We start from the raw sequence: 13,340 nt of genomic DNA on the forward strand, positions 1-13,340 counted from the left end.
TAATTTATGTTTTAAATGTGAGAGCTCTTTAAATGTAAATATTAAGATGCGTGGGAGCCAGTGCAATCATGTCCAAAGAAAAGCATCAGAAAGAGAATGAGAAGTGAGCAGGAACTCATAGATGGGGATGGACTGCATAATGGAGATCACGTTCCTTACTGTTAAAACTTACAAAAGTACCTTTTGTTATTGAAAGAACAAAAGGTACTCATCATGAAAGGCATTTACCAACACATGGATTCAATTAATTTTTCTGATTACTGTATTCTTCTATTGAAAAATAATTTGTAGAAACAAGCTTTCTCGCTTGGTGATTCAGGAATGAGCCACCCTCTCTGAAATGTTTTAGAAATATTAATGCAGGGGGTAATACCACTGAGGAACCATCCATATATTGATAGCTGGGTATCAAATGTATTTACAAAAGATATGGATAAAGAGACATCCACGGAAAGAATGCACTTAGCACTCTATGCCCAGACTTGAAGATAAGTAGGATTCTGGTTATAGTAAAACATAACTTTTAATAATTGTGTTTAAAAATCAAACCAACAAAACATACACATATTAAATTAAAATTAGTACTCTGTGAGGCTACTCATCATTAGTATAGGGGGAAGAGGTGATATATATTGAAAATAAAAGCCTTATGTAACATCACCTTAATCTCAAATATGAGAGCCTTACTCCCTCGCTTCAGTGAATATGAATGGGATAAAATAAGACTCCCACACAAATGGTAACAATAGTCCACTAGTTCTATTACTGGCCCAAAGTCAACACGTGTTACAGTTGGCTTTTAGGTGGTATATGGCATGTGCAGGTGTTGCACTTATAATACTAGGGCATGATGTAGCTGTGTGGGATTAATCAGCTGATATTATACGGAAGAGTATGTTATGCTTGAACACGTGAAGGTACTTTGATAATAAGGTGAACTCCAACTCTTGTGTCACACTTTCCTATAACATCTACTATATAAGAAATGTTGTGCTTAAACATGTGTGATTAATGTCTATTCAGTGTATACCATTGATGCGTAGCTCAGCCACTGGTTTCTTCATACACTTGCAGTTGTGTTTCTCAACTCCCAAAAAAATAGCTACATTTGCCTTGAGTATGCTGCCTAAATAAGTTAATAAAAACAAAATTTATGCTTACCTGATAAATGTATTTCTTTCTTGACACGATGAGTCCACAGATCATCATTAATTACTGTTGGGAATATCACTCCTGCCCAGCAGGAGGCGGCAAAGAGCACCACAGCAAAGCTGTTTAATATCACCTCCCTTCTATCCCACTCCAGTCATTCGACCGAAGTAAAGGAGAGAAAGGAAGCAACAAGGTGCAGAGGTGTCTGAAGTTTATAAAATACCAACAACCTGTCTAAATAACAGGGCGGGCCATGGACTCATCATGTCAAGAAAGAAATACATTTATCAGGTAAGCATAAATTTTGTTTTCTTTCTAATAACACGATGAGTCCACGGATCATCATTAATTACCGTTGGGAATCAATACCCAAGCTAGAGTACACAGATGATAGGGGAGGGACAAGACAGGAAACCTAAATGGAAGGCACCACTGCTTGAAGAACCTTTCTCCCAAAAGCGACCTCAGCCGAGGCTAAAAAGTCAAATTTATAGAAGTTTGAAAAAAAAGTGAAGAGAGGACCAAGTTGCAGCCTTGCAAAACTATTCCATAAGGCTTCATTTTGAATGCCCAAGAAGAGGAAACAACCCTCGTAGAAAGAGCCAGATTGTGTAAAAGCCGTTCCTCCTGAGAAGTATTGGGACACAAGGAAGGAACAACAATCTCCTGATTAATGTTCCAGTCTGAAACTACTTTAGGGAGAAACCCTAATTTAGTAAGTAAAAAGAAGACTCATACTTCAATACCGAGAGCTCTGAAAATCTACGAACAGATGAAATAGTGACAAGAAACAAAACTTTCCAAGATAACAACTTAATATCTAAGGAATGCATCGGCTCAAACGGAGCCCCTTGAAGAACTTTAAGAACTAAATTAAGACTCCAAGAATGAGTAACTGGTTTGAATACAGGCCTGAGCCTGACTAAGGCCTGACAAAATGATTGTACATCTGGGAAGTCAGTCAGACGTTTATGTAACAAAATAGACAAGGCAGATATTTGACCCTTTAGGGAACTTGCCGATAATCCCTTCTCCAAACTTCTTGGAGAAAAGACAGAGTAGCCCTTGGATTCACGCCAGTATAGATATTTACGCCATATCTTATGGTAAATCTTCCTAGTCATAGGTTTACAGCCTGAATCATGGTCTCAATGACCGATTCCGAAAATCCACGCTTGGATAAAATTAAGCGTTCAGTCTTGAAGCAGTCAGCTTCCAAGAAACTAGATTTGGATGAAAGAAGGGTCCTTGAATTAGAAGATCCTTTTTCAAAGAAAGTCTCCAAGTTGGAAGAGATGACATGTCCACCAGTGCTGCATACCAAGTCCTGCGAGGCCACGCCGGTGTAAGGAGGATCACTAACACCCTCTCCTGCTTGATTCGAGCAATGACCTGTGGTAAAAGAGCAAACGGAGGAAATAGGTATGTAAGACTGAAATTCCAAGGTACCGTCAGAGCGTCTATCAGTACAGCGGGGTTCCTTGACCTTGACCCGTACCACGGAAGCTTGGCATTCTTCCAAGAAGTCATGAGATCCAATTCCGACTGACCCCATTTGAGAATCAGGTTGGAAAACACTTCCAGATGGAGTTCCCACTCCCCCGGGTGAAAGGTCTGCCTGCTTAGAAAGTACGCCTCCCAGAGGTCCACTCCTGGAATGTGGATCGCCAACAGACAGCAATTGTGGGTTTCCATCCACTGAATGATCTTGGCTACCTCTGTCATGGCCAAAGAACTCCGAGTTGTATCTAAAAACCAAGCTTGAACGAAGAAGGAAAGCCTGCCCCCCACAAGATCCGGTCCCGGATCGGAGGCAGGCTCTTCATGCTGTCTTTGATTCAACAGCAGGCTTTTTGGATTGGGTCTCCAGGAAGGCTTGGACTGCTCACGCTTGGAAGAAGGAGTGGAAGGGAATATCCCTTACCTCCCAACATATCAGCGTTATCTCCGTCAAACCAGGCCCAAACAAGGTATTTCCCTTGTAAGGAATCACCAAAAGTTTAGACTTAGATGAGAGATCCGCAGATTTTAACCATAACGCTCTGCGGGCCAATATAGGAAGCCTGATATATTAGCTCCCAGCTTAATAACCTGAAGGAATGCATCTGTAATAAAGAAGTTGGCTAACTTCAAGGCCCTTATCCAGTCCTGGATTTCTTTGAGGGGAGTGTCTGTCCGATAGAAATAGACACTAGTGACATTAACACTGCAGGTAGCCATTGTAAACCCTGGTGTTCTTTTGAGCGAACCCTCTAACTTCTTATCCATAGGATCTTTAAAGAAAAAACTATCCTCTATGGGAATAGTAGTCCTCTGACTACCGTGGAAATTGCCCCTTCCACCTAGGGAACCGTCAGCCAAGACTCCTTAATAGAGTCTGCTATAGGAAACATCCTTTTAAAATTAGGAGATGGAGAAAATGGGATACCCGGTTTCTCTATTCCTTAGCCATAATCTCTGTAGCTCTTTCTGGTACAGAAAATACTTGCACCATGGAGGGCATGACAAAATACTTGTTTAGTTCTACTATACTTTTTAGGATTGACTACGCCGGTAGTGACGGAGTCATCCAGGGTAGCTAAAACCTTCTTAAGTAACAAACGGAGGTGTCCAAGCTTAAACCTGGAGGAAACAACTTCAGTATACGATAAAAGCATTACACTGTCTGAGTCTGAAGTTTCCCCCTTAGATACTACCGAAGTATCTTCCTCTTCAGGCTTCTGGGAAGAAAAATTTGGAATAGCCACTACTGTATTAGCTTGTATTCCCTGATTGAAAACATTTCCTCTTGCGCTCTCCCTGCAGCATGGGAAAAGCAGACAATGCATCAGATACCGCCGGTGACATTAGAGAAGCGATGTCTTGCAAGATAACTCCAGGTGGAGTTTGAGAGAAGCACAGGGCACTGCATGTGTGGGTAATAAAATTTGGGACACTTGAGGAGACAGTTGCGGCATTATTGAACATTGTCAGACTCCTGAACAGCATCCGCCTTAGAAGGAGTTGGCTCAGAAAAAAAGTCTATCCCTATAATTTAAAATTCTCTCAACACATGAGGAACAGAAAAGGATTTGTGGATCCACAATGGAATCAAAAACATAAGTGACAAGTGACACTTTGCAGGGCCTCTTGGTCCATTCTGACTCACAATGGATGAATTATTCAAATAAAGTTCAGAAAAACGTTACTGTCTCTTTAAATTTTAAAACTTTTTTATTTTTGTGTGCAGAAAAGGTTAATTAGGTACACAAATACTGCAGAACCCCTCTACACCTCAGCTTAACTTTGCCTATTAGCCTTTCTGACACCAGTTACATCCTGTCAGTAAAAGATCCGGAATTAAGCTGTAGCGCTGTCCGGTCCTAACACGTGTAAACACTCTGGGGACTCTGCTCCGTTCCTTCAGATAACAGGAAGTGCAGAGAAGCGGTGCGCAACGCAAATTGGCGCCACACATAGCTACGCCCATCGTTGGCGTTTCAAAAGGCAATCTCCCGGTCGCCATCTTTATTGTAAAGTTAAGCCACCAGGAGTTAAATAAACATTCTGTCAAGCCTCTTTATAACCCTTCCGTAACTTGCTAGGAAGCTGCTCAGCCAGTGCTATATGTGAACAGTGAACCACCTCATAAAGAGACAATCTCCCCAACCCCAGTGATTTAAGCCACTGTGAGCAGTGAAAAACACCTCATCTTGAGTCTATCTCCTCAGCCCCAGTGCCTGCCTAAAAAGTACTGTCATATAATCCCCTCCTTTTATTTATAGGAGGTTCTATGTACCAGGTAAATAAAGTACCCCATTTCCTCTGAGATCTTTTATTTCCCAGACCCAGAATAAAAAGTCAGCACTTACCTTGTAAATCTGCAAGACAGCAAGGCAGCTCACCAGGTTTGAGAGGTCCTCTCCCTCACATAGCCCTGTGGAGAAAAGATAAAGCCTGAGTAATCTTACTTAGGTTATCAGGATTAGGGCATCATAAATTACATGGGAGGCGAAGTGAGAATGTCCCACAAGTTCCCATTGCTCTAAAGCCAACACTGCTCTACTGAAGAGACTGATATGGACTACTGCTACACCCCAGAACAAAGCAGCACATTCTTGTACTACTTAAAAAATAAACTCTAGATTGAAGAGTCTTTTACTAACACCTAAATTTACCACTTCCTTGCACTAATGTAGGCAAAGAGAATGACTGGGGTGGGATTGAAGGAAGGTGATATTTAACAGCTTTGCTGTGGTGCTCTTTGCCGCCTCCTGCTGGACATGAGTGATATTCCCAACAGTAATTAATGATGATCCGTGGACTCATCGTGTCATTAGAAAGAAATTTAATTTATATGTCTCCAAATATGATTAAAGCAAAATAAATCCCATCATTATGAGGTAACAACTATGCATCTTTGGTACGAAGTTGATGCCACTGGTTATTAAATGTCCTCCAAGTGGTGTGTCATATAACCGCAGAAACGGTTAAAATAGCCTGGAACACTGGACATAAACTATCTAATTAAGTGCTGAAATTATGCTGTTAGATCTCTAAATATTTGCCAGAGCAGAATGAGTCTAATCAGTATGAGGTAAATAACCTCCTCTAGTTACAGATCTATGAACACGGTGTACAGCCAGGGCTACAATGTTGCAATGACCGTTTAAGTATACACGTTAATATTCAATTCTAACAACCCTAATTGTTAGGTCCAAATGGCTAGTTTCAGTTGTGTTGATACTCAGGAGGGGTATTATATAGTAAACTTGTAGTACCCTTGAGATCTTCCCATATAGCACCCTATAATTCTAATAGACTGTGTCTGTTTGATTGGTCTTTATTTTACCAACGTAAATATTTGCTGTAAAATGGTCTGCAGTTTAATATGGTCCCATATATATTATATATATGTTTTTAAAGACCCAAAGATTCCTGAACTCTGCAACACCATATGGTTTACTTAGACTACATTGCCCTGATCGATTTATATCGTAACTGTATAAACCATATGGTGCTATTTGATTAGCAGTGGGTATAGTTCCGTAGCAACCAAAATGTAAACGTTGTGCTATTAATCACCTAACATATATGTGCATCAAATGCACTTTACACTTACGTTCTCTGTGGCTGCAGCCGCTGGTCACTGTATGGTATTAATGCAACCAATTCATTCACTTGTTCTAAAAATAAAACACAGAAAAAAACATAATTTATGCTTACCTGATAAATTTATTTCTCTTGTGGTGTATCCAGTCCACGGATCATCCATTACTTGTGGGATATTCTCCTTCCCAACAGGAAGTTGCAAGAGGATCACCCACAGCAGAGCTGCTATATAGCTCCTCCCCTAACTGCCATATCCAGTCATTCGACCGAAACTAGCTGAGAAAGGAGAAACCATAGGGTGCAGTGGTGACTGTAGTTTAAAATTTAGACATGCCTTAAAAGGACAGGGCGGGCCGTGGACTGGATACATCACAAGAGAAATAAATTTATCGGGTAAGCATAAATTATGTTTTCTCTTGTTAGGTGTATCCAGTCCACGGATCATCCATTACTTGTGGAATACCAATACCAAAGCTAAAGTACACGGATGAAGGGAGGGACAAGGCAGGTAATTAAACGGAAGGGACCACTGCCTGTAGAACCTTTCTCCCAAAAATAGCCTCTGAAGAAGCAAAAGTATCAAATTTGTAAAATTTTGAAAAGGTATGAAGCGAAGACCAAGTCGCCGCTTTGCAAATCTGTTCAACAGAAGCCTCATTTTTAAAGGCCCAGGTGGAAGCCACAGCTCTAGTAGAATGAGCTGTAATCCTTTCAGGGGGCTGCTGTCCAGCAATCTCATAGGCTAAGCGTATTACGCTCCGAAGCCAAAAAGAAAGAAAGGTTGCCGAAGCCTTTTGACCTCTCCTCTGTCTAGAGTAAACAACAAACAGGGAAGATGTTTGACGAAAATCTTTAGTCGCTTGTAAGTAAAACTTTAAAGCACGGACTACGTCCAAATTATGTAAAAGACGTTCCTTCTTTGAAGAAGGATTAGGACACAATGATGGAACAACAATCTCTTGATTGATATTCTTGTTGGAAACTACCTTAGGTAAAAACCCAGGTTTTGTACGCAGAACTACTTTATCTGTATGGAAAATCAGATAAGGAGAATCACATTGTAAAGCTGATAACTCAGAGACTCTACGAGCCGAGGAAATAGCCATCAAAAACAGAACTTTCCAAGATAAAAGTTTGATATCAATGGAATGAAGGGGTTCAAACGGAACTCCTTGAAGAACCTTAAGAACCAAGTTTAAGCTCCATGGAGGAGCAACAGGTTTAAACACAGGCTTAATTCTAACCAAAGCCTGACAAAATGCCTGGACGTCTGGAACCTCTGCCAGATGCTTGTGCAAAAGGATAAACAGAGCAGAAATCTGTCCCTTTAAAGAAATAGCTGATAATCCTTTATCCAAACCCTCTTGGAGAAAGGACAATATCCTAGGAATCCTAACCTTACTCCATGAGTAATTCTTGGATTCACACCAATGAAGATATTTGCGCCATATCTTATGGTAGATTTTCCTGGTTACAGGCTTTCGTGCCTGTATTAAGGTATCAATGACTGACTCGGAGAAGCAACGCCTTGATAAAATCAAGCGTTCAATCTCCAGGCAGTCAGTCTCAGAGAAATTAGATTTGGATGATTGAAAGGACCTTGTAGTAGAAGGTCTTGTCTCAGAGGCAGAGGCCAAGGTGGAAAGGATGACATGTCCACCAGGTCTGCATACCAGGTCCCGCGTGGCCACGCAGGCGCGATCAAGATCATCGATGCTCTCTCCTGTTTGATTTTGGCAATCAGTCAAGGGAGCAGAGGAAACGGTGGAAACACATAAGCCAGGTTGAAGAACCACGGTGCTGCTAGAGGATCTATCAGCGTCGCTTCTGGGTCCCTGGACCTGGATCCGTAACAAGGAAGCTTGGCGTTCTGGCGAGACGCCATGAGATCCAATTCTGGTGTGCCCCAACGATGAACCAATTGAGCAAACACCTCCGGATGGAGTTCCCACTCCCCCGGATGAAAAGTCTGACGACTTAGAAAATCCGCCTCCCAGTTCTCTACACCTGGGATATGGATCGCTGATAGATGGCAAGAGTGAGTCTCTGCCCAGCGAATTATCTTGGAAACTTCTAATATCGCTAGGGAGATCCTGATCCCCCCTTGATGGTTGATGTAAGCCACAGTCGTGATGTTGTCCGACTGAAATCTGATGAACCTCAGGGTTGTTAACTGAGGCCAAGCTAGAAGAGCATTGAATATTGCTCTTAACTCCAGAATATTTATTGGGAGGAGTTTCTCCTCCTGAGTCCACGATCCCTGAGCCTTCAGGGAATTCCAGACTGCACCCCAACCTAGAAGGCTGGCATCTGTTGTTACAATTGTCCAATCTGGCCTGCGAAAGGTCATACCTTTGGACAGATGGACCCGAGATAGCCACCAGAGAAGAGAATCTCTGGTCTCTTGATCCAGATTTAGCAGAGGGGACAAATCTGTGTAATCCCCATTCCACTGATTGAGCATGCATAATTGCAGCGGTCTGAGATGTAGGCGCGCAAATGGCACTATGTCCATCGCCGCTACCATTAAGCCGATCACTTCCATGCACTGAGCCACCGAAGGGCGCGGAATGTAGTGAAGAACAAGGCAGGAATTTAGAAGCCTTGATAACCTGGACTCTGTCAGGTAAATTTTCATTTCTACAGAATCTATCAGAGTTCCTAGGAAGGAAACCCTTGTGAGGGGTGATAGAGAACTCTTTCCCTCGTTCACTTTCCACCCATGTGACCTCAGAAATGCCAACACTATGTCCGTATGAGATTTGGCAATTTGGAAGTTTGACGCCTGTATCAGGATGTCGTCTAGATAAGGGGCCACTGCTATGCCCCGTGGTCTTAGGACCGCCAGAAGAGACCCCAGAACCTTTGTAAAAATTCTTGGGGCTGTAGCTAACCCGAAGGGAAGAGCCACAAACTGGTAATGCCTGTCTAGAAAGGCAAACCTTAGGAACCGATGATGATCTTTGTGAATCGGTATGTGAAGGTAAGCATCCTTCAAATCCACTGTGGTCATGTACTGACCCTCCTGGATCATAGGTAGGATTGTCCGAATAGTTTCCATTTTGAACGATGGAACTCTGAGGAATTTGTTTAAGATCTTTAGATCCAAAATTGGTCTGAAGGTTCCCTCTTTTTTGGGAACCACAAACAGATTTGAATAAAATCCCTGTCCTTGTTCCATCTGTGGAACTGGATGGATCACTCCCATTATTAGGAGGTCTTGCACACAGCGTAAGAATGCCTCTTTCTTTATCTGGTTTACAGATAATCTCGAAAGGTGAAATCTCCCTTGTGGGGGGGAAGCTTTGAAGTCCAGAAGATATCCCTGAGATATGATCTCCAACGCAAAGGGATCCTGAACATCTCTTGCCCACGGCGGGGGCGAAGAGAGAAAATCTGCCCCCTACTAGATCCGTTGCCGGATAGGGGGCCGTTCCTTCATGCTGTCTTAGAGGCAGCAGCAGGCTTTCTGGCCTGCTTGCCTTTGCTCCAGGCCTGGTTAGATTTCCAGGCCGGCTTGGATTGCGCAAAAGTTCCCTCTTGTTTTGTAGCAGAGGAAGTTGATGCTGCACCTGACTTGAAGTTTTGAAAGGCACGAAAATTAGACTGTTTGGCCCTTGATTTGGCCCTGTCCTGAGGAAGGGTATGACCCTTACCTCCAGTAATGTCAGCAATAATTTCCTTCAAACCAGGCCCGAATAGGGTCTGCCCCTTGAAGGGAATGTTAAGTAATTTAGACTTTGAAGTCACGACAGCTGACCAAGATTTAAGCCATAGCGCCCTACGCGCCTGGATGGCAAATCCAGAATTCTTAGCCGTTAGTTTAGTCAAATGAACAATGGCATCAGAAACAAAAGAATTAGCTAGCTTAAGTGTTCTAAGCTTGTCAAGTATTTCAGTCAATGGAGTAGCTGTCTGAAAGGCCTCTTCCAGAGACTCAAACCAGAAGGCCGCAGCAGCAGTGACAGGAGCAATGCATGCAAGGGGCTGCAGGATAAAACCTTGTTGAATAAACATTTTCTTAAGGTAACCTTCTAATTTTTTATCCATTGGATCTGAAAAAGCACAACTGTCCTCGACAGGGATAGTGGTACGCTTTGCTAAAGTAGAAACTGCTCCCTCCACCTTAGGGACCGTCTGCCATAAGTCCCGTGTGGTGGCGTCTATTGGAAACATTTTTCTAAAAATAGGAGGGGGGAAAAACGGCACACCGGGTCTGTCCCACTCCTTAGTAATAATTTCTGTAAACCTTTTAGGTATTGGAAAAACGTCAGTACACACCGGCACCGCGTATTTATCCAGTCTAAAAATTTCTCTGGCACTGCAATTGTGTCACAGTCATTCAGAGCAGCTAAAACCTCTCCAAGCAACACCCGGAGGTTCTCAAGCTTAAATTTAAAAGTAGACATATCTGAATCAGGTTTCCCCGAGTCAGAGACGTCACCCACAGACTGAAGCTCTTCCTCAGCTTCTGCATATTGTGACGCAGTATCATACATGGGCCTTCAAACATCTGCGCGCTCTGGATTACGTCTAACCCCAGAGCTATCGCGCTTTCCTCTGAATTCAGGCAGTCTGGCTAATACCGCTGACAGGGTATTATCCATGATTGTCGCCATGTCCTGCAAAGAAATCGCTATGGGCGTCTTTGATGTACTTGGCACCATTTTAGCGTGAGTCCCTTGAGCGGGAGTCAAAGGGTCCGACACGTGGGGAGAGTTAGTCGGCATAACTTCCCCCTCGTCAGAATCCTCTGGTGATAATTCTTTTAAAGATAACAGCTGATCTTTATTGTTTAAAGTGAAATCAATACATTTAGTACACATTCTCCTATGGGGCTCCACCATGGCTTTTAAACATAATGAACAAGAAGTTTCCTCTATGTCAGACATGTTTATACAGACTAGCAATGAGACTAGCAAGCTTGGAAAACACTTTAAATCAAGTTAACAAGCAATATAAAAAAACGTTATTGTGCCTTTAAGAGAAACAAATTTTGCCAAAATTTGAAATAACAGTGAAAAAAGGCAGTTAAACTAAAGAAATTTTTACAGTGTATGTAACAAGTTAGCAGAGCATTGCACCCACTTGCAAATGGATGATTAACCCCTTAATACAAAAAACAGATTAACAAAAACATAATTTATGTAAGAACTTACCTGATAAATTCATTTCTTTCATATTAACAAGAGTCCATGAGCTAGTGACGTATGGGATATACATTCCTACCAGGAGGGGCAAAGTTTCCCAAACCTTAAAATGCCTATAAATACACCCCTCACCACACCCACAAATCAGTTTAACGAATAGCCAAGAAGTGGGGTGATAAGAAAAAAAGTGCGAAGCATATAAAATAAGGAATTGGAATAATTGTGCTTTATACAAAAAAATCATAACCACCACAAAAAAGGGTGGGCCTCATGGACTCTTGTTAATATGAAAGAAATGAATTTATCAGGTAAGTTCTTACATAAATTATGTTTTCTTTCATGTAATTAACAAGAGTCCATGAGCTAGTGACGTATGGGATAATGACTACCCAAGATGTGGATCTTTCCACACAAGAGTCACTAGAGAGGGAGGGATAAAATAAAGACAGCCAATTCCTGCTGAAAATAATCCACACCCAAAATAAAGTTTAACAAAAAACATAAGCAGAAGATTCAAACTGAAACCGCTGCCTGAAGAACTTTTCTACCAAAAACTGCTTCAGAAGAAGAAAATACATCAAAATGGTAGAATTTAGTAAAAGTATGCAAAGAGGACCAAGTTGCTGCTTTGCAGATCTGGTCAACCGAAGCTTCATTCCTAAACGCCCAGGAAGTAGATACTGACCTAGTAGAATGAGCTGTAATTCTTTGAGGCGGAATTTTACCCGACTCAACATAGGCAAGATGAATTAAAGATTTCAACCAAGATGCCAAAGAAATGGCAGAAGCTTTCTGGCCTTTCCTAGAACCGGAAAAGATAACAAATAGACTAGAAGTCTTACGGAAAGATTTCGTAGCTTCAACATAATATTTCAAAGCTCTAACAACATCCAAAGAATGCAATGATTTCTCCTTAGAATTCTTAGGATTAGGACATAATGAAGGAACCACAATTTCTCTACTAATGTTGTTGGAATTCACAACTTTAGGTAAAAATTCAAAAGAAGTTCGCAACACCGCCTTATCCTGATGAAAAATCAGAAAAGGAGACTCACACGAAAGAGCAGATAATTCAGAAACTCTTCTAGCAGAAGAGATGGCCAAAAGGAACAAAACTTTCCAAGAAAGTAATTTAATGTCCAATGAATGCATAGGTTCAAACGGAGGAGCTTGAAGAGCTCCCAGAACCAAATTCAAACTCCAAGGAGGAGAAATTGACTTAATGACAGGTTTTATACGAACCAAAGCTTGTACAAAACAATGAATATCAGGAAGAATAGCAATCTTTCTGTGAAAAAGAACAGAAAGAGCGGAGATTTGTCCTTTCAAAGAACTTGCGGACAAACCCTTATCTAAACCATCCTGAAGAAACTGTAAAATTCTCGGTATTCTAAAAGAATGCCAAGAAAAATGATGAGAAAGACACCAAGAAATATAAGTCTTCCAGACTCTATAATATATCTCTCGAGATACAGATTTACGAGCCTGTAACATAGTATTAATCACGGAGTCAGAGAAACCTCTATGACCAAGAATCAAGCGTTCAATCTCCATACCTTTAAATTTAAGGATTTCAGATCCGGATGGAAAAAAGGACCTTGTGACAGAAGGTCTGGTCTTAACGGAAGAGTCCATGGCTGGCAAGATGCCATCCGGACAAGATCCGCATACCAAAACCTGTGAGGCCATGCCGGAGCTATTAGCAGAACAAACGAGCATTCCCTCAGAATCTTGGAGATTACTCTTGGAAGAAGAACTAGAGGCGGAAAGATATAGGCAGGATGATACTTCCAAGGAAGTGATAATGCATCCACTGCCTCCGCCTGAGGATCCCGGGATCTGGACAGATACCTGGGAAGTTTCTTGTTTAGATGAGAGGCCATCAGATCTATCTCTGGAAGCCCCCACAATTGAACAATCTGAAGAAATACCTCTGGGTGAAGAGAC

General features: G+C 41.8%; 1 protein-coding gene across 3 annotated transcripts in view; it reads right to left on the reverse strand.

Moving 5' to 3' along the window:
* TMEM106C (transmembrane protein 106C) overlaps positions 1 to 13,340 on the reverse strand; it is a 373,766-nt gene that overhangs the window by 257,662 nt on the left and 102,764 nt on the right. For all 3 annotated transcript variants that reach the window (XM_053708252.1, XM_053708251.1, XM_053708249.1), the window contains one exon: positions 6,254 to 6,317. In XM_053708252.1, coding sequence (XP_053564227.1) covers positions 6,254 to 6,317 — 64 coding nt within the window. The remainder of the gene's footprint in view (positions 1 to 6,253; positions 6,318 to 13,340) is intronic.

Source organism: Bombina bombina, chromosome 3 (assembly GCF_027579735.1).
Source record: "Bombina bombina isolate aBomBom1 chromosome 3, aBomBom1.pri, whole genome shotgun sequence".
NCBI classification, from domain to species: domain Eukaryota; kingdom Metazoa; phylum Chordata; class Amphibia; order Anura; family Bombinatoridae; genus Bombina; species Bombina bombina.